This window comes from Apus apus, chromosome 2 (assembly GCF_020740795.1).
Source record: "Apus apus isolate bApuApu2 chromosome 2, bApuApu2.pri.cur, whole genome shotgun sequence".
NCBI classification, from domain to species: Eukaryota; Metazoa; Chordata; class Aves; order Apodiformes; family Apodidae; genus Apus; species Apus apus.
Genome location: NC_067283.1, coordinates 21,267,220 through 21,294,540, shown reverse-complemented (window position 1 = coordinate 21,294,540; position 27,321 = coordinate 21,267,220). Strand labels below are relative to the sequence as shown.

Sequence of the window (27,321 nt, the reverse complement as noted above, 5' to 3'; positions counted from 1 at the left end):
TTATAAGAATCGATCTGTACTGGATGTAATGTTGCAGGAGGGAATTTATCAGGCCTGTTTTCTGCCCAAGTGATTCTCAGTCAAGGTAGGCAGCTGTCAGCCACAGACACAGCATTTCTGGGAAGCCTGCTGGGCTGTGCCAGTATGGCTAATGAAGCCTACAATTTTCATTTATAATGACACGCATCTGCAACACTAGATATGAAACCCACACCGAACCAGGTTTGTTAGCCTCTTCCACACGCTTCTAAGAACTCTATACAGGGGAAATTATGTAGCTGAAATTATTTGGAAGAGCCATCTGACACAAACATTTTTAACTTCTCTATTTTCAAATGTATTAATCTCTCAATTTCAGGATTTTATTTTCAGGTTCTGAAGCTATGTATATACTTTATATGGAATAAGGACTAAAAAGACATTGCTTCTCTAAATAAAGCTTTGATTTTCTGATTTAAATAAATTTAAAACTAAATAAATCTGGCCTGTTTGTTATGTTTGGCCTGCAGTAGTCACCCCGGCTGAATGAGATGCCTATGTTTACCTAATGTTATTGACTTTCTTGCTGTATTTACACATTCCAGTGTTTTGACAAAAAAAAAAAAGAAAAAAAAAAAAAAAAGAGGCTAGTAACCAATATATAAACTTTCTTGGAACTGAACAAACCAGACTCTGAGCTCTATAAGTCCCACTGCAGTCAGCCAAAAGATTGCTGCTGCAATGAATGTGTTTTGAAGCAGACCCTGGAAGGGTCACAGGAAGGGTGACAGCAGGCAGGGAGCCAGGCGTTGTTAAAGGGGGGATCAGTTCAAGCCGCTCCAGCAGGATGAGGTAATGGCGTGGGAGATCCCAGCTCACTTGCAGGGGCAGGAGGAAACAGCATGTTGCCTGCTGCGCTCAAGGGAGGAGGGGGAGGAGGGAAAGGAGAAGAAAAGGAGTACAGATAGTGAGCTTGGATGTGCCTCTTACCTTTTTGCTTAAAGCAGGAGTTTTTATCTCCAGCATCCCCATACGATGTGCATAGTATATAGGGTACAGAGTGACAAACTGAGAATGATTCGTAGCTTTATGTTGCTGTTGATCATGCTGTTCGCTTACAAGGCCAGCTAGTATCACCTAAAGTCTCTATATACCACAGACTCTTCTTTTTAGGAGTTCAGTCCTTGCTGAAACTTCATTTTTTTCACTCAGTCCCATGTGATGAGTTTAATCTTAGACTAAGACTGTAGTCAGCACAGGAAATGAGGTATCTTATGCTAGTCACCATGGTGGTAGGATTTCGGAGTAGTGTGTTTCCTCCAGAGAGAAAGAAAATCTTTAATGCAGCTGCAGCAGAGCTGTAGCTGTGGACCTGCAGAGATATCTTGAATTTAGATAAACCACAATTTCACATAGTAAGTGCCACAAAATCTGCCTAAGAAGCTAAGCACTTGGTGCCCAGGCAGCATGGAGGTATCTTCCACCCTGGCTATATTGCTGGCACTTTGCAAATGAGTTACTTGGAATGTAATTTAAAGCTATTTGATAGAATTTATGAACTGCAGTTACAGAAGTGATTACACTGTAAATATTCTTTCTCACTGTGGATGTATCTAGAAATGCCAGTTTACTAAAGCTGGGACATGAGCTTTAGTTAGATGTCTGAAAGTCTTGAAAAATTCCTGGAAAACAGTCTATATAAAGCACAGGTCTGAAGAAGTTGTGAGATTTTTCTAAGGATAAACTGAAATGAAGGATAAATTAAAAAGTTATTCTGCAAAAAAACTCAGTTAAACTATAAAAGTGTCACTTTAGCTGCTAGGTCTTTTAGGGTCCTTCCCCCAGTTAAGTGTAGACTCAACTAAGAACAAAAAGCTTTGGGTTTTTCAAAAGTTGAAACAAACCTTTTTAGAAAAAGGCCTATGAAAGTAAGATGTTATTTTTTTATGAAACCATCTAGAGACAGAAGCCCCAAGAACTCTAACCTAAATGGCTCAAGAAAGTCTAATATAGTTCTTTCTGAATAAGAGAAAGCTTCTTGCACAAGACATATGCTAGTATTGACTGGCAGTGTCAACATTTAGCTGTAGGGAGTTCAGCTGATTTAAGACACCAGCAAAGATGTTTCACATACCTCATAAGAGAAATACAATGGGAAATTTTTGTAATTGTCTATTGGGAACCCTGAATGTCAGATGAAGTCCCTGAGGATGACTTCATTGCAGTGACAGTGCCAAGTCACATGTAGCCCTCATTTGCTATGATATAGGATACAGTTATTCAAAAAATAAGAAAATTAAATTCAAATAGTTAATTAATGCTCACTGCGCATAATTGTTATTATCCAGACATCATGTATATTGTAGTACAATAGTATTATGTCCTTCATTTGCAGGGTACATCTCAAGTTTATCTCTTGATACCACAGAAGTTGATGATTTTTTTGGAAAAATACTGCAGAACAGTGATATTATTACCATATTCAGGGTAAACCATTCTTCAGTTTTTGAAAGATACTGACATCTGACCTGCATGTTGTTTCATCCTGGTGTGCTTCAGACTTACATGGTAGGCTTGGTAACTTCCACGTCAATGAGTTTATGGGAAACGCCTGATCAATGTCAAATAAACAGCCACAAACACTGGTAAAAGTCTTGAGTTATCAAAACTAAAGTATTTACAGAGCTTCTAAATAGTTGCTAGGTCCTTCCTCCTGTCATCCTACACAAACTCCCTCCCACCCAATGACTGTATGCAAGACCAAATTCACAAGGAAAATTTCAGATAGGCAGTGAATTTATCTTTGTAATGGGAAGGAGGACAGCTTTCCATCTGAAAAAATATAGACTCTTCAACTCTTCCAGATATTTGCTCTCTTCCTTCTCCAGCCATATGCACCATGTGCTCTACACATATATTTAATACCTTTTCCCACTCCATTTCCTGTAGCCTACAATATTTTGTGCACACTATCAGCTTAAATCTGGATCATCTTCCTTCCTCAAACCCAAAGAGACAGAGTGAAAATTAGACATAGTGCTGGCATGTAAACACACCTCATCCTCTTAGAAGAACCTCAGCCTTCTCAGCTCTGGGGTGTGTGCACCACCTCCTCTTCCTTTGTAAGGAGCCAACTAATCCCAGAATGGCTAACACAATGTACGCTCAGTTTATGAGTCTCATTGGAACCAAGGACTTGGCACAAGAACTTGGACTGAGGAACCCACTAAAAGCTTGGCCCTTGGGGAGCTAGTACTGTTCTGCTTGTCCTGGGCATCTCAAAGGAAGAATGGAACAATTGCTGCATGCAATTAATGATAGCATTGCTGTGTACTACCTCTTCCTCAGAAAGAACATCATCATTTCCTGGTATACCATGGCAAGAAAACATTATGCTATTTATGCTTTGTGTAAGTGATGGAACCAGGGGAGAGAAAAGAATGAAATCACTCCTCAGATTTAATTGTTTTTTGGCTAGAGGAGCTCTTTAAGCAGTTTGCTTTGAAAAACCTTTGCCAAAAAGAAGTAGTAAATGTCTAACTGACACAGTTCATTAATGGCATACTAGAATAACTTCTTTTAGCCTCTTCCAAAAGAGAGAATGGATGAGTGGCTGACTCATCTTTGAAAAGGTTTGCAGTCTCAACATTCAAAACAGCAACCCCAGACAGATTAATATTTATGGCTTCCCATTGTAATTTGACAAATGAATGTTCATCCGTGCTGTTGACTTCTACCTGTGCCAGCAGCTTACTGCAGGGATAGCAACTGAGCACTGTTCTTCAAGAACATAGTGAAGTCTTTCATGTGGCAAAGGACAGAAAGAAGCCCTGTACATTATAAAACATTTTACAAAGGTTCTGCTGAAAGCTTAAATTGACTTTAAATTAAAATCCTTTACATGATACTTATGTTAAAAAAGGTCTTTATGAAGTGCCTGTCATGATCCTTTTATAGTTCCTTGCAAAGGAATACCTATAGCGTCATCAAAATGCAATGTAAAATTGTTTGCATTGATTCTGAAAGAAAATAAGGTATTACAGAAAAATAATCTTTGTGCATGTATTTGCATTGGTAATTTATTCCATTTGTGAGACCTACTCAACATGAAATGCACAGTTAAAATTAATTCTATATGTACAAGTTCCAACATTAAGTATCAGTGCAATAAGTCAACAGTGCTGAAAGAATTTCTCCCCATTCCTTTCTCAGTCCATTTGTAATGAGCTGGGCAAGCTTTGCACCATAGAAAAGTAGTTAGCAAATGTCAGTACCACCAAATCGAAGAATTTGAGGCTAGGGGACAGAAAGCACAGGGTGGTGCTGACAGAGTGGACCGCCAGCTAAAGATTGCTTTTCTTGTCAGTAATCCGTAGCTTCCTCTGGTTTTACATCAGTGCTCAAGAGTGAACTGTGAAGTAAGAACAATAATCTCAGTCTTTATTGTATTTTCTCCTGGATATCTAAATGTTTCTTCAGGTTTTTCATGCATAAAGTGAGATTCTTTATCTCCTCAAGGCTTTCTCTTCTGTGCTCCTGTGCATTACCTGTATAAGGCTTCGACGTATGTTCAAGTATTTATAGATTATTTTTTTTTTTTCATTTAGGGATAATCTCCTTCAGCTAAAAAAACACTTTGTGTCCTACATCTTGTCTTGCCTGCAGTTTCCCTCACTCCTCTGTAGTTTAACCAGAGTGTAGTATTCTTCATCACATTCCTTATTTTTCCACTTAATGTGCTTCCAGTATTTACATTGTTCTGCTACTGAATTTGGTGTCCCTTTTTCCCTCTCAAAAATCTGAAGATATTGTCCCTGATTATACCATGCTCATTTACCTTAATCACAAGATCACAAAATAATTTTTGTTGGAAAAGACCTTGAAGATCATCAAGTCCAACCATTAACCTGACTCTACCCCATCCAGTGCTTAAACCATGTTTCTAAGCACCACATCTATATCTTTTAAACTCCTCTGGGGATGGTGATTGAAACACCTCCCTGGGCAGCCTGTTCCAGTGTTTAATTACCCCTTCAGTGCAGAATTTTCTTCTAATATCTAGTCTAAACCTCCCCTGGTGCAACTTGAGGCCATTTCCTCTTGTCCTATCACTTGTTACTATAGAGTAGAGACTAACCCCCACTCGCTACAACCTCGTTTCCGGTAGTTGTAGAAAGTGGGAAGATCTCCCCTCAGCCTCCTTTTCTCCAGGCTAAACAACCTCAGTTCCCTTAGATGCTTCTCATAAAGCTCATTCTCTAGAGCCTTCCCCGTTTGTTGGCCTTCTCTGGACTCACTCTAGCACCTTGATGTCTATCTTGTAGAGGGGGACTGAAACTGAACACAGTATTTGAGGTGTGGCCTCAGCAGTTCCGAGTACAGGGAGTGTCTTCTTCAGTCTACCACTTCCCTCACTCTTTTTGTTGCCATCATTTCTCCATTGTGCACTATGTTTTCTTCTGTACATGCATCTACATGGCCACCCAAATACTTACCTTCTTATTCCTACCCTCATAAACGTCTTCTAAAAAACCCAGTTTCTTTAAGTAGAATTTTTTTTTTTTCAGCATAATCAAGTTACTTGAGTCAAATTAACAGTATCACCACTCATTTACATTTTAAATTCTCATGCCTCTCTCCTGTTCTTTTGCCCTCAGAGTTAGAGTTTTGCCAGATTTGTCTTTGGCAAAATACAAACTTCATGGAACAAGGAGAGCAGATAGTTAAAATTTCAAATTATCTATTTTCAGGCACCCAAATCCAGACTGAGTGACTTGGTATATTCTGAAATTTAGTTCTGCCAACAGAATGAAGTTTTCAGGTTGAGCACCAGGCCTCAAACCATGCCAAACCCTTGTCAGTTTGGAAAATCTTGCCCTTTACGTCCCAGTCACTGCTAAACGTATTGCTGGCATTCAGCAGTCAGTGCTGTTGCTTTTAAGTGAAGTGAAACAGGTGGAGAGTACCAGTTGTCATCCTTTTCCTGTTTGTTTGTTTAACGGATGGATTAAGTAAACTGATATACCTATGATACAGCTAAGAAACTTCTCTTTCTTTGTGTTGCTAGAACTGTGCATGGTGTTTGAAACAACCATGGGACTCAGGGCAGAGAGCTAGACTTGCTTTGAAAATGGTACTGAAACATCCTATTTTGATACAGAAAACGTCCTATTCTGGCAATTAGAGACCATAGCAGAGGGGAACTTTGTGCATGACAGTAATAATTTTTGGAAATGTAAGTCACGCAACTGGGTGGCATGAATCATGTTAAAAACACTTCCCTAGTGAGTAAGCCCCTGCCAGTTTCATATAGTTCATTTTATACCAGAATATAATATTGCAAAGGGACTTGGTTAGTTTTGAATAAGGAACCTAGTAATCTTGAAAAATCAGCAGCTAGTCACACCAGTTTGAAATATTTTGCAACACTGGCAGCAACTGTAGGCAACATCATTTAAAAAATGAATTTCATAAAATAATTTGCCAGTTTCTTTCTTAAAACAACAATTAGTCAAGGATATTAGTCACAAGAGGAGACTTCAATGCCAGGACATTTAGGTGTTCTGCAGCCCACTGGTGTTCAAAAACCCAAATTAGCTTCTCCCAGGCAGCAGGCAGGGAAACGTATTCTCTGGGTTCAGAAAAAATCAGCTCTGCCCTGGATACACTGGTCATTCTTGTGGGCTCCTTGTTATACTTTGCTCCCAGCTAAAAGGAGGGATCAGCCCCAGCTGAAGAATTATAGCCAGAATCTGTTTTTTAGAAACAGGAACTTTTACGTTTTCAAAACCGTAACAGGCTTAGTATTTTCAGACCAGGGCTGATGGAGGAAGTGCTCTTTCAGACTAAAAGTTACAGCACTCACTCAAGCGAGAGACCACAACTCCTGCTCTGCTGAGCGTTATGGAGAGTCCCTATTCAGTTTGCTGCAGGATGTTGAGTCTTTCATATCCTCCTGTTAAAGCAGGTCCCTTTTGCCTGGAGTTTGTTCAATATTCATGGAGCAGGGGAAGTGTGAAGGAATGCCTCTATAGCCCCATGCGTGCCAGGGCTTAAGGTTGCTGTGTGGTACTGAAAACAAAAGGGATTGCGTTTGCATAGCAGGACATTTTTTCCTAGTATTTAATATTTATGAGTGATTTTATATCTCCTGGAAGCAGAAACTTTATGAAAAGTGCACAAATCTGATAAATCATTCATATCTGTTTAATCAAGGTCTATAGTAGCTGGAAAGCACATTCAATATTTGAACCAAATTTCTCCAGTTTCTCACTGTTTAAACAAAAGAGCAAAATAAAAATATGTGAATGCCATTCTTTACAGTAATGTTTTCAGACCAACAGATACTTGTAGAAGAACATTAGGGAAATTCTGACTTTTAAAAGGACATTTTCATTCTTAGCTTAACAGACTTTCAGTATAAAGCCTTTCAGGCATCTGTACCCTCTCCCCATGCACACCCATTTCCCTATTAATGAAAGTTACACAACAATCCAATATTTTTTGCTACACTTCTAGGGCTTGATTCCGTATTTCATTCTTGGCAGTGAACCAACACACCAGTTTTCTGGCAAAAAGCCAAAAAAATGCCAAAACAAATTTTGCAGTATGAACTGAAAGTTTGATGATAAAAATGCCTGTTTCTTTTTTTTAAGAGTGCCATTGGTTCACCTCTTGTCTACTTCTGTGGAGATAAGTGACAGCTCAGGCTGACTGGGCAGCTGCCTGACTGCACTCTGGGATTGCCAATGAAGGCATCGCAATAAACAACACAGATGATAACTAATAGTTTATGAATAATCCCCAGCTTGGTGTTGAGTGATGGTATTAGCTGTATGTCCTTCATGTCAGAAGTGGTCAAGATCCCAACCAGCCACGGTCTCTGAGAGTCCCATCGTTCTTCCCTTAAAATTAGGCTGGTTAGTGTGCTTTCATTTCAATTCAAAGTACACTCTCCATGATTTTTATGGTTACACTGAAATAGGGTCTTTCCTGACAAGTACTGCAGAGATCTTTTCACACATCAAGAGACCAGTTCTTGTTCTTCTTTGGGGTTTGGAATGCAAATATGCATTATATTTACTACAGCTTTGCAAGAAACGTAGAGCTTCCTCCATTTGTGTATCTGTGTAAGTGCCAACCAGCAAAAGGCACCTAAAGGTTTATTGTATTTTCGGCAACTGGCAATATCCAAACATTTATAGGGAAATTTCATAGTGAGAAATAGCAATGAGGCAGGTGGCCAAGAGTACATATGGCAGCAGTGACATAAAGACATACGGAAATTATACTTGAAATGTGGTGGAAGGGGGCATATTTATTTATGAAAACAAATATTTCCTTGGATTTTAGCAGCAAAGCAGTTTCTGAATGAAGGATGCCTACTGCCATTAAAGGTTTTGTGGAGTATAAATAAGTCATGCTCTGTTAGGAAAAACAGATTTGGCACAGTGCACCTTTAAAAAAAGCATCAATCTGGTAGAACTACCAGTACTTCTGAGTAAAGCATCTTTAATCTGTGAGGCTGCTCGTTATGTGCTGGTTTACTTCTTGCCTGCTCGTAGGAGTGTGTACTTTTGTGCCAGGGCTCACAAAGGCTTACAGCTCAAACTTGATGGCTTAAATAAAGAACTCTCAGAGGGCCAGAGCACAACAGGGTCTAGGCTGGGCTGCGGGTACCCTTAGCCTCAGGAATGCCGTGTGACCTCTGCCTCCTATTCAGTGGGTAAATGGAATGAGCTGTAACCCAGGACTTATGCTGCAAGCACTTCAGTAGCTCAACCTTGTCAGCTTTATTTGCTTGATGAAGCTTCAGTGAATAAAGGAAATTAAAACCTCAAGGACCTATATTTAGATACAAACTACATTCCTGCACTTCTGGTTGCCAACAGAATTAAATTAAAGCCCAGTTTCCATTAAAAAAAAAATATTAAATAAGTCCTTAATGAAATATAGGGGCTCTGATTCTTCCTCATAAGGTACAATACCTGAAGTACAATAGCTGACTTTTCTGTGAATTGAGGTGTGAAGATTACCTTCCTTTCAGCCTTCTCTTCATGTTCAGGTTTATCAGAATTTCCAGGGAAGATATTTGCTTCAGGACAGTGAGTTTAAAGGATTAAAAATTGATAGTAGCTTGCATCCCATAAGTGCAGAACTAATAAATTATAGATAATACCTCTACATTGTATTGGTCATTTCCCATAGAAAAGAGGAAAAAGATGTCACTTAACTGATGTGTCAGTGTATTTTTAGAGAATATGAGTTGTGCTTTGGCGAGTCAAGTTTTAAATTATCTAAATGACAGAGATCCTGTCATCTCCCTGAAACGACGTCTGCATTCATATTGAAAACAATCTGCTCCTACTCAGTCTATGCTATTCTTGGTTACATTTTATGCCATTGCTATTGCCCAGTACTATCTACAACATTCTTCTCTACTGCTAGCAGCACCGTTTTGATGGCAAATTTACTCTTGACACACTGGGATTTTTGTCTGACCTGTGATGCTACACATAGAACCTATTTGGAGATCATGTCTAATGAATAGACACCATTTTGCTGGGTGCTTTCCTCCAACTCAGATCGTGTACCTGCTGAAATTAATAGCAAAAACCTGTTGGGTGCAACAGTGAAGAAACAAACCTTTGTTAAAATCAAGCCTCCCACTATCCTAGTTACTGGAAGGATTGCATCTAAGAGCGAGATCCTGATGGCAGTTATTTCAATAATGTACTGTCCATATTAAAACAATAAAATAAATAGTTACTGCTGGGATCGTTGTTAGAATAATAGTAGAATTAAGCCTTAATCATGTAAATGCTCACCCAGCTTCAGGGCAAAAACGTTTAGCCTGTAAATGATGTGTCTTCAGCAGAGAAGTAGGTGCTGAGATTGCTGCCACAGGAGGCAGCTTAAGAAGACAGAGTTTTTTTCTGTCTGTGCATTTTGGACATCTGGCAGCCCTTTGTGAAGGGTTAGCATCACTCTTCCCTGGTCTCTTTCAGAAAGCTTAGAAAGGAAAGAAACAGATTCTCAGAGACATGTGTAGATACGTGTATATATGTACGTCATACCTAGAGAGGGTTTTTAATGTGTGCGTCCTGGACTATCTGAGTATTTTGCCCGTCCCGCGCCGTAACACTGAATCTGCCAGACCCGCCTCGCCCCCCTCCCCGCCATCACCGCCCTGGCTCTCAGACGGGGACAAGAAGCATCAAAGGGAAGGCTCAGCGCCCGCTTCCGCGAAGCCGAGGATGCCGCTGCTGTCACCCTCGTCCTCCGCGGGCCGGGGTTCCCCCCGCACCCCGTCTGCGGGACACTTCCCACCGCCTCTGCGGCTGCCCTCCCGCAGCCCCGCGGAGAAACCTGCCGCGGGTGAGCCGCGCCGTGCGGGGAAGGTAGCGACGCTGCCCCTCTCACCCCGAGCCGCCGCCCGAGCCGCCCCGCACACCCGCCTTTGTGTCCGCACCCCCCGCACCCCCTGCGCCACGGCGGCCGCCGCCCCCTCCCCCGGGCCGGGCGGGGCGGCGATTGGCGGGCGGCGCGGGGCGGGGCGGGGCGGGGCGGGCCCCGCGGCGGGCGGTGCCGCCCCATAAGAAGGGGCCCGGTCCGGGGCCGCCGCCCTTCTTCGCCCGCCGCTCGCTTGAGTTGTCCAGCTCCCGGATTACAAAGCCCGCACCGCCGCCGCCATGAGCATCAGCACCAAGAACTCCTCGTACCGCCGCATGTTCGGCGGGAGCAGCCGCCCCAGCACGGGCACCCGCTACATCACGTCCAGCACCCGCTACTCGCTGGGCAGCGCCCTGCGGCCCAGCAGCGCCCGGTACGTGTCCGCCTCGCCCGGCGGCATGTTCGCCACCAAGGCGACGTCGGTGCGGCTGCGGAGCAGCATGCCGCCCATGCGGCTCCACGACTCCGTGGACTTCTCCCTGGCCGATGCCATCAACACGGAGTTCAAGGCGAACCGAACCAACGAGAAGGTGGAGCTGCAGGAGCTCAACGACCGCTTCGCCAACTACATCGACAAGGTGCGCTTCTTGGAGCAGCAGAACAAGATCCTGCTGGCCGAGCTGGAGCAGCTCAAGGGCAAGGGCACATCCCGCCTGGGCGACCTGTACGAGGAGGAGATGCGGGAGCTGCGCCGGCAGGTGGACCAGCTCACCAACGACAAGGCGCGCGTGGAAGTGGAGCGGGACAACCTCGCCGACGACATCATGAGGCTGAGGGAGAAGTGAGTGTGCGAGGGGAGGGCGGGTCCGGGGGGAGCTGCTGCGGAGGCAGCCCCGAGCATCCGTGCTGGGCTGGGGGCGGCGGGAGGCTTGGGGGGACGGCGGGATGTGGGGGATTCCCCGCTCTCTCCTTACCACCGTGTCTCCCCTTCTAGGTTGCAGGAGGAGATGCTGCAGCGGGAGGAGGCTGAGAACACCCTGCAGTCCTTCAGACAGGTTCGCAGGGGCTGGAGGGAGGGAGCTGTGGGAGAGGAGAGCCCGAGGTGGTGGTGGTGCCTGGGATGGGAGGGTGGGACTGCAGGAGTTTGCTTCCCTCGCACAAAAGAATTCCATCAGTTCTCAGGCAAACCTTCCTTGTTTTCTTTAGGGGGACGCTGCGGTCTGAGGGGAGGGAGGGGAAACTATTGTCTTGCTTTATCCAAGTCTAGCCTGTTTTACAAAAAGTGCTCCGACGTGGAATCACTTTCTGATCCAATAAAAGTGAAAGGGGGGCCATCTGCTCGCTTGGCTGAAGGGTATTAATGGTTTCTATGGGATTCATCGTGGAATGCAGATACAGGCATTATGGCAAGTGTGGTGGCAGCAGATTGAAATAATAGATTCCTTTGTGTCGGAGGGGAGGGCGCAGTGGGCTGCATTCTTACTAAATGTGTAATGCTTCGGCCATGTTTCTGGTGGAAAGTGTCTTATCATGTATGTGGTCCGGTTTTTATACAAAACTGAGCTCCTTTTTAATGAATCGGTTTGGTCAGTGCATTACCAGGTAACCGTTTAAAATTTAAAGTTTTTCATATGGGTGTTGTCTGCCAACAGGAATTAGACAATTTGTTCCTTGGGGAGTGGTCAGAGCAGTCAAGTCCGTCTCCTCTGGATGTCTGTTAAGAACATAGAATGTAATCCTCTGGAAACAAAGACGTTAACATAGGAAACAAGTTGCATTAGAATTTAGTCTCTGTAGGAAGCTACAATGTTATCCAGATAAACTAAAACCTACACGATGGCCAGAACCAACCGTGCAAACAGGGCTAAGCTCAGGTTTTCACGTCTGCAAAAACAGCTTTCAGCTTGGATTGAGCCTTGTTTGGACTAGGAGATATTTAGGAATGTGCCTTCTCAAAACAAGGTCTCTTCCCTAAAACTGTTGGTGTGAAATGGCATTGCTAGCATTCCTCCCAGCTGGAAATTACTGCCCTTATCTCCAGACAGCAGGGCACAGCTCTTTGTAGATGTTGCTAGATGTCACCATTCAGGAGTTCATCACTTAATTGTCAGCATTTCTGTGGGCAAGGCCTTTCGACTACGGTATATTTATAGTTTCTGAAGGAGAGCATGAAATAACATGTGGGAACCGAGACACTTACTCCCATTTGGAGTCTGGGAATCCAGAGTCATTGCTGGCATTCTGGGAACAGAAATTTGAAACAGAACAGTTTGAGATACTGTCTTAACTTTATCTCCTGTTTGGGTTTCTTTTGTTTTGTTTTGTTTTTTGTTTTGTTTGGGTTTTTTGGGGGGGTTTGTTGTGAGGTTTTTTTGGTGCTAAGTGAATTTAATGTAGTGTGAAGTTTCATGTAGAAGCATTTAAAGTCAGTTTTAGAGAACCTAATCTGTTCTGATTAGTTGCTCAATTCAGTTGAAGGATACTTTGACTTAAGGCTGGCTTAAATGATCTTTCATACTTAATTAGTCCACTTCAAGGCATGTCTGTGTCTGTTTCAAGCCAATTAAGCTTAGTGAAGGCTCTGTGCTTTTAAGTGATACTGGCTTGTGTGTATCCCAGCTCTTCCCTGCACTGTGGAAAGAGGCCATTTAGGAGCTCAGCCTCTAGGAGATCTGTGTGTGCAGTACAGTCAGAACTGGATCAATTTAACCTCTTAAGGTGTAGCTTATACATAGGAATTGCAAATCACCTTAGAAACACTAGACTAAATGCACTCATGACATAACTGGTGCATGCTAGTGTGTTTGAACAACAGTAGTATCTAATTTTTCCTTACTGTGAAAAGTTAGGCTTTAAAAACTAGATCTCTTTCACTATGAGTATTGTTCTCCTGCAGGTGAAATTAAATTCTTGAAATGTCCTATTGCGCAAAAAAAAATCCCCAAATGCATAGCTTTTATTTAAACCATTATATTATTGCATTGGGAGTTCGTATACATGAGTTCAGAACACTTTAGCAGATACTTCACTGTTCTGGTGTAGCACCAAATTTACTTTGTACTTGATGGAGCAGTTGTACACTTCAGTATTTTAAAAGAGAGTGAACAAATATTTGAACATAAACTTTTTTATTTCCAAAAGCTGCCTGCTTTAGAGATTGTTCAACTTGTATGTACTGAATTTTAATTTAATTCATCACCTGAACAAATGTGTGATTTTACTCATATGCTGAGGAGTGTACTACATAAAATAAACACAAAGTTTCAGCAAGTTTTTTCCTTTGGGACAAAACAGGCATCACAATTGGTGAGAAAGTTATTTGCTGTAGCTTTGCCAGCTGCTGTGGCAGCTAGGAATAGATCCTGAACCTATGACAAGACTAACAGGTCTGCTCCTGGCTATTATGAGGTTTGTCTGAAGGAAACATGGATGCTCACCCCTACAAACTATGTGACTGGCATTGAAGAATCTCTTAGGAGAAAATCAAGTCCAGTTGCATGCATGTATGCATGCCTTACACTATGCTTTTTCAGTCTGCAAGTAGCTTATTTATATGGTCCTCCATCTGTCTAGGAAATACAGATACACTGTTTCTTCACTCCGTAACCTAATTATAATGTATATAGTAAAATGCATACCATATATTCTAAGTGTCTTCAATTTAAGATGCTTTCAATTTATTATAAGGTCCTAAAAATCCTATAGCTGTTCAGTTGTTGTGGTCAGTAGTCTTTAGGATGCAGATTTCTGTAAAATCCACTGGAAACTCTTTGGATGTCTGACTAATTCTGTAAATATGTTGGGTCATAGCCATGTAATTTCCTTCCAGAATGATCTTTAGGAGTTTTTTAGTGAGGAGAACAAATGAAACAAGCTGCCTAGGGCAGTGGTGAAGACACCATTCCTGGAAGTATTTAAAAGAAATATAGATGTAGTGCTTAGTGACATGATTTAAGCACTGAACGGGTAAATTAGGTTATGGTTAGGGGGGATTTAGGTTATGGTTGGACTTGATGATCTTCAAGGTCACTTCCAACCAGGATGATTTCATGGATGAATTAAGGAATTCTTTCTCTGAATTGAAAAACAAGAGCTGATGTGAACTGTGTGGGTGTAAAACTGGAATTGATAGGGAAGTTATGGAGTAACACATCAGAGGGGTGTTCTGCTGGATAAAGAAAACAGAAGAATTCTTCTAGAGCAGGGACCTTACCCCAGAGTAGGCCTGATCCAAAGAATGGCTTTCTAGGAGTCCAAACACTCATTCCAAAACAGCAGTAAAAACTGCTGATTAAGCATGCTTATGCTTTGGGCAATCCAAAATAGCTTTAGACTAAGCTGTGAGAACCTGATAGTTAACACCATGTGAACATAAGCATGCAGCTGTGTATGTAGCTGGTAAGAAAGACAAAATTGTCCCCTTTGCAAACTAATTGTCTTGAACATTTAAAATATAAGAAGTTACCAATCAATGTTTAGTCTTAAGTTATGTTTTAGAACTAGTTCAAGCTGCTCCCATGTAACATTTATGGCATATTTTCTGTTATGCCTTAAATGAATTTTTGCTGTTGATTAAGACTATCTCCGTCCAGCAAAAGGTGGAGTCTTTGCCAGCTACTGTGAGGGTGTAGGCCATTATGACTAACTCAGTTTGCATTTGTGCTCATACCTTCTTTTTCTCAAGGGGGATCTCTTGAACCACTAGGAGAAGTAAATGCTTGCAGCTGCTTTATGTACTAGCTTGACCAGTGCTCTTTCAAGCTGTGGTCTGTGGACCCAAAGGACTGTCTGGTTTATCACCAAGGAATTCACAAGAAATGAAGCCCATTGATAGGCATGTAGGCACATGGGTTACACTTTTAACCACCACTGGAAAAAATGGAAGTTTGCAAACTGCAAGACTAACTCTTTTTCAGTGTAGACAAGTTAGAAAAGCTTATTGCTGGCTTCTGACCCAAGTACCTGCTTCATCTTCAAGCAGCATTTACACTCACTGTGAGCTGTGTGCTCTCGATTGTGCTCAGCAACATGTTGGCAAGGATGAAGTAGTCTACGTATGCTGTATAGTTCCCAAAAATCACAATAAATGTGCATATAGTGGTCTCTGTGGCTGTGGTTAAAAGACATTTTTTGCAGCTCTTGGTTTCTTATTGTCTTGCCAAAAAGCTCAGATGTGGCATCAATCTGTGTGTTACTGAACTTGCCGTAAAAGACTTGTTTACATTGGTTTTGTAAGATTACTAATAATTCTTCTTTCTGGTTAGGATGTTGACAATGCCTCTCTGGCACGACTTGATCTTGAGCGCAAAGTTGAGTCCCTGCAAGAGGAGATTGTCTTCTTGAAGAAGCTTCATGATGAGGTAAGCTGAATAATGACGTATGTGATTAGACACTGATAGTCTAGCGAGCAAGTAAGCTCCTTGCTGGGTCTGGCCCAGGGTATGTTCTGGATGTTCAGAAGGTATGTGTATGTTCTGTAGTCATGTAATGACACTGGGTGTCTGCCTCTCTCTCAGGAAATCCGGGAACTTCAGGCCCAACTCCAGGAACAGCACATCCAAATTGATATGGATGTTTCTAAGCCTGATCTTACTGCTGCCTTGCGTGATGTTCGCCAACAGTATGAAAGCGTTGCTGCTAAGAACCTTCAGGAAGCTGAAGAGTGGTACAAGTCCAAAGTAAGTACAATCTGTTCAGATGCATCGGGCACTCAAACTGACTGCATACAACAGCCTTGCTGTAACAGTGGGTGTTCCCTCTGTCTCTCTACCAGATGCAAATACAGCCATGGCACAGGGTCTTTAAAGTCTTAGTTTAGGAAGAGTACAGCTGAAAACCTTCTTTTGTGCCACAAGTACAGCATCAAAGTAATAGGTTCATACTTTGAGTCTTTCCTATACTTAGACCTGGAAGCAGAAGTTGGATGAAATACTTGAGAAAAGAGTGAATGAATGGGTGAAAAAAATAATGAAAAGATGGGAAATATACAGGGTGGGGAAACAAGTATAAAAGGCTTAACTAGAATTCCAGTTAACAATTAGAAATAGTATTTTAAGACTAATGCTAATTTTTAAATATTTGGGGTATTGAGGCCTATGGTGACTTCAGTTGCCCTCAAATGCCGTGTCTAAAAGAAGCCAGTTACACCAATTCTGTTGAAGTGTTGTGCTAACCAAACTGGGGGTTTCCAGTTTGCAGATCTCTCCGAAGCTGCTAATAGGAACAACGATGCCCTGCGCCAGGCCAAGCAAGAAGCCAACGAATACCGCAGGCAGATTCAGTCCCTCACCTGTGAAGTTGATGCCCTCAAGGGAAGCGTAAGTAGAAGACAGCAGCTGTTGGGACACCCTTCCATTGGCAGCTTTAAGCACTGCACTGGGGTTTAAATGTTGATAAGATGCCAATGCCACCCGTCTCCCATGCAACACAGTGTCATAGGAGCACTCTTTGAAAAGGGTGCTGCAGGCTCAATTTGCCTGCATGTGCCACAGTGCACTGGTTAGACTGATACACTGAACTAGGTACAAACAATGGCTTCATTGCTTTGCTAAAACAGTCACTGTTTATGTAACGCTTCCTAGAAGTGTTTATGGCTTGTCTATCAGGTACAGCAGAAACTATAAAAAAAGCTTGAAGCGCAGTAGAAAAGAGGTGGAAATCTTGCTCTTCCTAAAACCTGACTGCCTTAAAGGCTGGCTTGCGATGGATTTAACAGTGTTGAGGACACCTGCAAATCCCCTCATTGAGGACTGCCTGCATGCTGAATTGTACTGCATGTTTGGGCTTACTGTGAGGGATTGCTTTGCCACCTGGTAGAACAAATACATGGCACGCCTTGGATTAAGTAGAAAAATAACCCACCTTAACTTTGCAAAGGGAAGATAAGGAGATGACAGATTTGGGATATGTCTGGGCATTTTCAGAAAGGATGCTAACTCAACTTCCCTTACTTAAAAATTTTAAGGGTGTTGAGGGTGACAAAGAGTGACTGAACTGCAGTAGTGCTTGACTTATATTAATTCTCTTCCAGAATGAATCCCTGGAGCGCCAAATGCATGAAATGGAGGAGAATTTTGCTGTTGAAGCTGCTAACTACCAAGACACTATTGGCCGTCTGCAGGATGAGATTCAGAACATGAAGGAAGAAATGGCTCGCCATCTCCGCGAGTACCAGGACCTGCTGAATGTAAAGATGGCTCTTGATATTGAGATTGCCACCTACAGAAAACTGCTGGAGGGTGAAGAGAGCAGGTAACCATCACATGCAGATACTTCTAAACAGCAATTACAAGGGGACACTCTATACCTGTGTCTGACTTGATCCATTTCTTTTTTTCCTTCAGGATTAACATGCCTATTCCAACCTTTGCTTCTTTGAACCTGAGAGGTAAGCTCTTTCTGTTTACAGAGGTGTTCTCTTATTAGCAAAGGATCTCAGATAGCTCTTTTTACTGTAGTATTTGTACTTGTATAAACGCTGTTGTGTGTGACTGTCTATTAGATGTAACTACAAGTTTTGCAATTATGTAACCTTGAATGGGAGGAGCTACTTTGTTTCTGGGCACATATATTTTTAAGTATCAATACATAGTGATTGGTTTAGATGCTTGCTGAAGGTGCTTTAAAGAGGAATAGGGAGAAAATGGAGATACTTAGCTTATCATTCAGAGCTGGAGACTTATTCACATACTAAACTGGGATTTTGAAAGTAGACACTAAAATCTGTTGCATCCTGTTTCTTTGAGGAAGCCCTTCATCTAGTCTATTGGTAATAATACACAATATGCTTTCTTCTGCAGAAACCAACATTGAGTCTCAGCCAATGGTTGACACTCACTCAAAGAGGACACTTCTAATTAAGACTGTCGAAACTAGAGATGGACAGGTTGGTGGTAACTTTGATATTATTTCTAAAACAGCTGTTTACCTTAATATACCACTAAGCTTGTCTACTGGTCAGTGTGGCCTATGTATGGTAGTGAGTATTGAGTTGAACAGCATATGGCAGTCCAAGCTTCGTGGCTGAACCTAAAGATGCAGTAAACAGGCTTCTGTGGAAATAATCATGAAATTAAGCTGATAGTAAGTGGCTGACAGTTGCCTATGTAGTGAGTATTTAAGTTCAGCTGAGTTAACAAGTTCTCAAAGTATTTCTTGCATGACCTGAGAAAAGTGTGGCAGTAAACAGAGGTGCTTATTTGGGACAAGATACTGGTTTCAGACAAAGGCTCTTAAAGCTTAAGTGACTTCTCAGGGCCATTTAACCACTAGAACTTCTCATTATAAGTTAGAGTTGATACCCATTTGTTCATATATTTGTGGTACTGGATATTCAAATTCTAACTAAAAAAAAACCCAAAAAACAGTTTTATTACTAAAATTTAATGCAACTATTTCTGTTTTTCAACAGGTTATTAATGAAACTTCCCAGCATCACGATGACTTGGAGTAAAGCTGAAGTGAGGATGCATACTTACTAATGCAGAAGAAATTCTTACCAGCAAGATTTAAAAAGTCCACGTCTTAAAAGAAAGAAACAGCTTTCAAGTGCCTTTCTGCAGTTTTTCCATGAGCGCAAGATTATTATGCTAGGAAATAGGTCTTAGATCTTTCAAACTGACTCTCCCTGAAGGATTAGAGTTTACAATGGAGTCTAGTTTACAAATAGCAATATCTTGTGCTGCAATACTGTTTTTAAGTATCTGAATTCAATAAAACTGCTTTTTCCAGCACAGTATGAGCAACCTGTCGCTACTTCAATAAATCTTTGGAAAATGGCTCTTGATGTGTTCTAATTTGTTAACTTCATTACTTTCTGGAAAGCCATAACAACGTAATGCTGGAATTACTATACGGTTGACATCTCCAGTACTGGTTGTGTGGAATGCTGTTTTTTTCAATTTAACTAGATAAACTGTCTTACTTATTTACTGCTTAGGTTTTGGAATGAACTAAAATGGACTATAACTGGCAGATGCATAATGTATGATGATATTTCTTATCACTTGAATAAAATGATACTTCAAGCTAATAAAAATTAATCTTTCTTCCATATACTATTTAACCCAGCTACTAAGAGCTAAAAATGCACCAAATACCTTAAAACTCAGCTCTATAAGATACAGGAGTTAAGTAGCTGTGAAGTAGTTTGTGCAAGCCCTTATCTGAGACAGCACCTTTGCAAAGTTAACAGCTGACTTGATGCATTGACTTCATTTTCCAGGAAAGACTAGTTCCCAAAGGCAAGTCTCTGTACTACAGAAGCTAAATGAAGGCTTCAGATGGAGTGGGGGCCTAGGAGAGGTATATAAAGAGAATGCATAGAAAGAGTAACTTGTACTGGTGACCTGTTTCCAGTATTTAAACCCTTTACAAAAGGAGAGCTGCCATGCTCTGTGGTTTTTGCTGAACATTGGCTTAAGTGCACGAGACTGGGGAAGAGAGAACTCCCATCTAGCTTGTCACAGGCTTCTGTGAGGCAGAAATGAAAGGTTGAAGTCCTCTGTGAACATGTGAAGAAACTTCTTCTGTAGAACAAGATAGTCTCAAAAGAGTTAAAACCTTGTGATGACCCTTGCCCTGCTGTAGCTACTCTATTCTGCATCACTCCTGTAAAGCCTGCTTCCTGTAAGCTTTCACTTCGGTACAACTTCTGTAGAATAAGTAAATGCAAATTAATTTTTCAGCAAGTATGAATTGCATGTAATGCTTATTCAAGGTAATTGTAAGAGTTTCATATTGTACAGACACTCTCACAAGCATTTGGGAACTGATCTGTAAGAAAAACTTACTGGTTTTCTTATAACTTATTGTTATCCTCATCTGATAGGGTTGAAAAAAATGACATTTTTCATCCAAATCAGTTTTTCCCTTTGCTCTAGTGCCTGACTAACCAGATGCAGTGCAGGCACTGGAGTGAGGGGGGCAGTAGGAATCCACTTTTTTCATCCCAGTTGTCTGCAGCACCAAGTTAGGGGATCTGCAGCCAGGATGCTGAAGAGGGAGGTAGGCAGTGCCCAGGGTGTGCTGAAGGCCTCTCAAGCTGACACACAGGTTTGCCAGAACCTGGAAATAGGGGGTTAGGCATGATAGCAGTTTACATCTTTGAACCTCCCAGGGAAAACTGCAGAAGCTGTTCTTCCCAGCAGAACAGTGCCCAGTTTTCCAAACAAGATTTGGTGCTGTTCCTACCCTGCTTTTCTCTAGTAATTGTTCACAGAGGACTTCAGCCTCTCTTCCATCCCCTGGCAGGCCAGAGAGCAGTTTTTCCCATTATATTGCACTTGGGCTGATGTTCAGCAAAGCATACAGATCCATGAGGCCAGGATATATGCCTGTTCAGCTTGGTGCTTTAGGTGCACGCCTCAGAGAAAAGTCCTGCAGCTGGTCCTGCGTTTGTTCTGGTGACTCTTCCTTGCAAAAGGCCAGAAGTGACTGAGGAGAGTGCCTGGACTCAAGCCTCAGCCACTGCTTGCTGCAGAGCAGAACAGATTGAACCTGGTCTAAAGTGTGGTGAGTAGGATAGTGTCATTAAAGAGTGAAAGAGCAAACGTAGCCTCTTTCATGCTGTGGAGGTTACAGACACCATTTTTTCTACTTCTTATTGACATCCAGACAATTTTAAAAAGCACAAATGAACTTGCGCGGGAGATACTTTCTATGATAGTGACAACTCTGGGCACGTGCAGTAGCTAATTTTTAACACTGAATAAATATGGATGCCACCAGCCTTTCAGGGTAAGAGCGGGATACGGTGCTGATGTCCTGTCTATTGCAGACTACTGAAGTCTTTTTTCTGGATCTGGGCACTGAAAAGGTTGGGCCAATGCTTAATGTCATTTCTTGCAGCTGAGCAGTGTGGGGGCCCTGGACAGTGGCATCCAGCAGCATGTGGGCAGGGAGAGCCAGTGCCACAGGGGGACAGCAGGGACAATCAATGGCTCTGGGCAGAGACCCATAGCCAGCCTGCTTTCTGAAATGCACACAGACCACTGGTGGTTACCCAAATTCTGACAGTCTTCCAGATGTTGCTTCTCCCTCTGCTGCCAGCTAGTTGGCTTGCTGCTTTCTGTTGCCTTTGGTTGCTTCACCCAGTAGATCAAAGAAGTGACTGTATCAAGCACTGACAGTGCAGCAAAGGAGTTATTCCTGGCTCTTCTGTGTTTGAGGTTACTCAGAGCATGGCAAAGCATGTGGCAGAGCTTTCAATCCTGGGAATAAATAGAAAAATAAATAAAACCAAATAAAAATAAAACCTAGTTGCCAAGGGGATAGGAAGACTGCAGGAAATCTCCAAAGGCTGTGCTCTATGCGAATGTGAGAGTGCCCTCATGATGGAAAGGCGAGCGGATGGTGACTGTGTAAACTTCTCCGTGTTTGATCTTGGCGCCGCGGCCTTATGCTCATATATAATTCCTGAAAGCTGCTTAGTGCTGAGCCAGCAGCTGACCTCAGAACTGTATTTCACGTCCTAATTACCACAGGCAGCAGCCGTACTGAGCAGGGCAGCCCCCACCAGCAGCTAGGCACTTGTCCTGCCCTCAACGAGCACCATGAAGCTTTTCCTGTGAGATTACAGTGGCTACCTCCAAAGGAGTGAGCTGTACGCACAGTACATTGTATTGATCCTCCAGATAATTAAGACGCCTGGTATTTAGTTTGTTTTGCTTCATATAGCCAGAAGCTTGCTCTCCTTTCTTTTTCTTTATTTTATCTAATCCAGAAAAATATGGAAACTGTTACCAGAGACTCCATATTCCAAGCCTCTGGGAACATATAGCTAATGCATTTCTTCTGCCATCCATTTTGTCTACTTTAGTGTACAGCAAATATACTTGTCTCTCTTTTCCTCTCTTCCTCTCCTATCCTATCCTCTCCTCCCCTCTACTCATTTGGCTCTCAAAGGCTGCTCATAGTTCTGGCCCAACCAAAGACTCTTGCCCCTTCTCTTCCCCTCTCCATGACAGCTCTTTTCAGCTGTTTTGTTTGTAAATGACCCTGGTGCTTTCACTCCTGCCATACTGTGCTCTGTGGCAACATCTACATTTTTTAAGTGCACAGAGGAAACAGCTGCAAGGCTGCTCTGAGGTTCTGAAAGTTCAGTTTACGTGGGAGGTCTAAAGAACCTGGGATGCTTTGGGTGAAGCCTGATGGCAGTATGGCAGAAGGCTATCCATCAGTGGTGGCAGCAGGGTGGTGGCACAGCTGTGCCTAAGGCTGCAGGGTGCTGCCCCATGGCACCAAGCTGCCCCACACACTTAGGCATCTGGGTGCCTCATGCAAAGCCATGAAAGCTCCCAAGGAACTGAGCCCTTCAGAAAAATACTTATGGAAAACTACTCATCCTAGCCCAGTGTGAAACCCCCCAAGTCTGGGCCAAATCTCAGCACACAAGATAGAGTGCCTGGAGCACTTATGGGGCTCATGCTCAAAGTCCTATTTGCAGGTGCAAAATGCCACATGTAAGTGGGTTACTGAGCACTTTGGGACAGATATGTTCCCCCATTAATAAATTAAAACATATCCTGTAGGCTCTCAGCCATCTTTAAGCACCCATAGAGCATGGAGAAACTTTTGGCTGATGTCCCTCTCGTAGGGCTGTTAGTTGCAGTCACCTAGGACCTGTGCTGTGTAAAGATCACATCCTGCTCGGGCACACCTGGTTTTGGGAGGTTCCTGCTCCTGGCCAGGGCTTGCTTATGCAAACTGGTGGAAGGGGAGGTGCCCAGGGAATATAAATTCCCACATTAAGAGAGGATGAGCAGCTAAGTGGCTGGATAGAGAATGTCATTGGTGCTCTAATGACAGGTAAGTATTGGAGATTTTAATTGCAAATCCTTCCACAAAGGAACGGAAGTCTGGATATGACTGAAAATTTCAAAGTAATTTTCATATAATAAACTGCTCTAAGAGACATTTGCTTGAGTGCAGTCATGCATGCAGAATTAGGAAGTGCCAAAAATAAAATTACATCTTCATTCTTCAATCTTCATTTGGTTCCTTTGTGCTCGTACATAATGCTACAGATTTCAGCTGCAAGTTCATGGACCTTGTCTCATTTAGTGCACATACCCAAGAGCATTTCAGGAATCACCACCACTCAATGCTATAGCATTTTCAGACCTCCTGCATGTGTGTTCCCCCAGTTTATTTATCTGCTTTAAAGACTCTGAATGTTTAATTTATTTAGAGTACCCTCTGCTCTTCTTCATGGTTCTTCACAACACCCCTGTGAGAGGGGGAGTATTATCAGCCCTCTTTCACACATGGGCCATGAAGCACAGCAGTCAAGATCAGAAGTGGAAACTAACCTCAGGGGTCTGGTGTGGTTGGTTAGCAACATGTACTTCAGGTGCTTAATGACTTCAGGTCCAGGCACTTTTCTAGTCTGAGTTTCAGATCAATTTCCCACAAAATGGGAATGTTCAGGGGTACCAAGGCAAAGCACAGATCAAGTGAAATTCCCAGCCTCAGCAAGGAAAGTTGTAGCAGGCAGGAAAAAAACCATCCAGTTCTCCAGTTAGTGTAGAGCTAACTTAACTGCAGGATCCTTTCTGTACAGTGTACTGCATCTTTCATTTTATGGTTCTTTTCTTCTGCAACAAGGGCAGCAATGTTCTTGCTAACAGCCCCTCTCACCACCCCATTCAAGTTCATTCCCCAGGCCCAAGAACCGATCAGAGGTAAAAGCCACTTATGGGCTTCAGTCTATAGCAACTAAACTAATTTCTTCATAAAACTGCCCACAGCAGCCAAAGCTTTGCACAATGGTGTGTAACAGTTCCCATGCAAACTTTGCAGCCTGACATTTTCAGCCCGTTTCTTTTCCAGGGACGTATTGCAGCTGTCTCCCTGTGGTGGGTTCCATGAACTGCAAGTGGAAGACAGCCTGCACGGAGCATTTCTCCTCTGGTGGATTCTTCCCCGCAGTGCACCGTGCAGGATGGTATGGCCACAAAGAGAAGAGACGCAGCTTTCTCCAATAATTGCTCTTTAGTTATTCTCTGCTACTGGATGTGATTCTGAAGTCCAGGAAGATGTCTCAGAACTGACAGACAGCAAATCCAAGGTGGAGGAGGGTGGTGGGTTGAACCCAGCCAGCATCCAAGCACCCACACAGCTGCTTGCTCACCCCCATCACACCCAAAAGGACAGGGCAGAGAAGAGGTAAAATCCAAGTGAGAAAATTTGTGGGTGGAGACAAAGACAGTTCAATAGGTAAAGAGAGAGGGAAACCCCAAGAAAAACAATCACACACCACCCCCCACAGGCAGACAGATGCCCATCTGGTCTCTGAACAATGGCCATGGTAGAAGCCAAAATCTTCCCTTCTCTTTCCTTTTCTTCAGTCTTTATTGTTGATGATTGAGCAGACTGGGCATGAAGCTGTATGGTATGGAATATCCCTTTGGCCAATTCATGTCAGCTGTTCCAACTGTGTCCTCTCCCAATGTCTTTCCAATCCCCAGCCTACCCATTTGAGTGGGGAGAGTGGGAAACAAAGAGAAAGTCTTAACTCTGTGCAAGCACTGCTCAGCAACAGCTAAAACATTGGTGTGTCACCAATACTGCCTCAGCCACAAATCCAAACGAGCACCACAGGGGCTGCTGTGAAGACAGCTAACTCCATCCTGGCCAGACTCAGTACAAGAATTTAGCAGAGGTTCAGAGGGGTGCATGTGTCTTGGTACTTGGCAGCTGGGTGGAAGCTATGCATGAGGCCTGAGAAGGACCTAGGTTCCAAATCCATCTTTTCCAAATTAGGAGCAGAGTTTAAAGTGCAGTTCTCCCAAGACAAGACATTCTACAGATTATATGGATGTTCAGTAAATGTGCATGCTAGAAAAGCTCTGCCTTCATAATAACTTTATAATACATGGATCACCTTCTCCATGAAACTTAGCTTCATTAGATCAAGTTATACTGACCAGTGATGAAAAGGATCCATGGAAAGTGGTGACCTGCCAGATGGGAGAGTAAGTAAAAGCCAGAACTCTACAATGTATGAACAGCTATACTGGGTCAGACCAGTCATCCACCTGGTCTCCTACAGCACTTGCGGACAAAAAGGGTATAATGGCTCCAATCCCTGGAACAGCCTTCATTTTCAGGCAAAGAGAAATTCAGGGGCTTTTTGAGCCAGTGGCTTTATCCAGATCACTGATGAGCTTGTCTGACCTGATTTGAATCCTTTTGTATTTTTACCTTCGTACAGTCTGTATTTAATAATTTGACAGTGTAACAGGGAAAAATACTTTCTTCTATCTATTTTATTCTCACTGTCTGATCATTTTGTTGACTTTTGGTAGTTCTTGTGTTATGAAACATAGTAATTAATCATTCTGTGTTCAACCCCTCCATACCACCTCTCATTTGATAGTCTTCTCAAGCAGAACCTCTCCAGCACCCCTGTATGTTTCTAACAGTTACCATGTCCTCTCCATAAAGAAGACATCCTGTGACCCTAATAATCCGGACATCACTCTTCTCATTTAAGTTCTGCTATAATCTATTTAAAACAAGGTAACTAAGACAGCAAGCAGTCTTCAAGACACACGCATTAGAGCAACACAGAGTGACATAATGGGAACTCCTGTTTTGCACATAGTTACTTTCAAAGTAAGTACAAATATCACATCTACTTTTCTGATCACCGCTCAGCGCTGGGCTGATATTTTCAGAAAGTTATCCACAGTGACTCAGAAGACTTATTTCCTAAGGACTAATAGCTATGAGTTATTTTTTCCCCCTACTTTGTCATCATTGACATTAAATTTTCATAGAATCATAGAATCACTTAGGTTGGAAAAGACCTTCAAGATCATCAAGTCCACCCATTAACCCTACTCCACCAAGTCCAGCACTAAGCCATATTCCCAATCGCCACATCTAGACAACTATTAAACACATCCAGGGGTGGTGACTCAACCATCTCCCTGGGCAGCCTGTTCCAATGTCTGACAACCCTTTCAGTGAAAAAGTTCCTCCTAATGTCTAGTCTAAACCTCCCCTGGCATAGCTTGAGGCCACTTCCTCTTGTCCTATCACCAGTTACTTGTGAGAAGAGACCAGCACTTACCTCTTTACAACATCCTTTCAGGTAGTTGTAGAGGGCATTGAGGTCTCCCCTCAGCCTCCTTTTCTTCAGACTAAACAGCCCCAGTTCCCTCAGCTGCTCCTCATAAGTCTTGTTCTCAACGCCCTTCACCAGCTTTGTTGCCCTCATTTGGACAGGCCCCAGCACCTCAATGTCTTTCTTATATTGAGGTGCCCAAAACTGGACAAAGTATTCAAGGTGTGGACTCACCAATGCCAAGTACAGAGGGACAATCACCTCCCTGGACCTGCTGGTCACACTATTTCAAATACAGGCCAGGCTGCCATTGGCTTTCTTGGCCACCTGGGCACACTGCTGGCTCATATTGAGCCACCTATCAATCAGAACTGCCAGGTCCCTTTCTGCTGAGCAGCTCTCCAGCCACTCTACCCAAAGCCAAAGTGTTGTACGGGGTTGTTGTGGTCCAAGTGCAGGACCTGGCACTTGGCCTTATTGAACTTCATACAATTCACCTCGGCCCATCAATCCAGTCTGTCCCAGTCTCTGCGTAGAGCCTCCCGTCCCTCAGGCAGCTCAACACTCCCTCCCAACTTGGTGTGATCTGCAAACTTACTGAGGGTGCATTCTACCTCCTCACCAAGATTGTTGATGAAGATGTTAAAAAGAAGTGGTCCCAATACTGAACCCACCTGTGACCGGCCACCAGCTGGATTTAGCTCCATTCACCACCCCTCTCTGGGCCCAGCTGTCCAGCCAGTGTTTTACCCAGCAGAGCGGTCCCCCATCCAAGCCATGAACAGCCAGGTTTTTCATCAGAATGCTGTGGGAGACAGTGTCAAAGGCCTTATGGAAGTCCAGGTAGACAACATCCACAGCCTTTCCCTCATGGACCA

The 27,321-nt window shown here is 42.9% G+C and overlaps 2 protein-coding genes across 3 annotated transcripts in view; one reads left to right on the top strand and one right to left on the bottom strand.

The window, feature by feature from the left end:
- The window catches only part of ST8SIA6 (ST8 alpha-N-acetyl-neuraminide alpha-2,8-sialyltransferase 6), a 93,083-nt gene that overhangs the window by 12,180 nt on the left and 53,582 nt on the right, over positions 1 to 27,321 (bottom strand). The gene's annotated exons all lie outside the window — the stretch shown is intronic.
- VIM (vimentin) lies at positions 10,601 to 19,148 on the top strand. Its single transcript, XM_051609415.1, has 9 exons — positions 10,601 to 11,212; positions 11,366 to 11,426; positions 15,636 to 15,731; positions 15,888 to 16,049; positions 16,563 to 16,688; positions 17,402 to 17,622; positions 17,715 to 17,758; positions 18,171 to 18,256; positions 18,782 to 19,148. The coding sequence occupies exons 1-9, from the start codon at positions 10,671 to 10,673 to the stop codon at positions 18,821 to 18,823; spliced, it is 1,380 nt and encodes a 459-aa protein (XP_051465375.1). The 5' UTR covers positions 10,601 to 10,670; the 3' UTR covers positions 18,824 to 19,148.

What these genes read in the sequence shown, in the direction of transcription:
- VIM (XM_051609415.1), top strand. Translation starts at nt 10,671, where the DNA reads ATGAGCATCAGCACCAAGAACTCCTCGTACCGCCGCATGTTCGGCGGG. An exon ending in CCCTGCAGTCCTTCAGACAG is followed by an intron (nt 11,427 to 15,635) that starts GTTCGCAGGGGC and finishes CTTTCTGGTTAG; the next exon opens with GATGTTGACAATGCCTCTCT. An exon ending in TTGATGCCCTCAAGGGAAGC is followed by an intron (nt 16,689 to 17,401) that starts GTAAGTAGAAGA and finishes ATTCTCTTCCAG; the next exon opens with AATGAATCCCTGGAGCGCCA.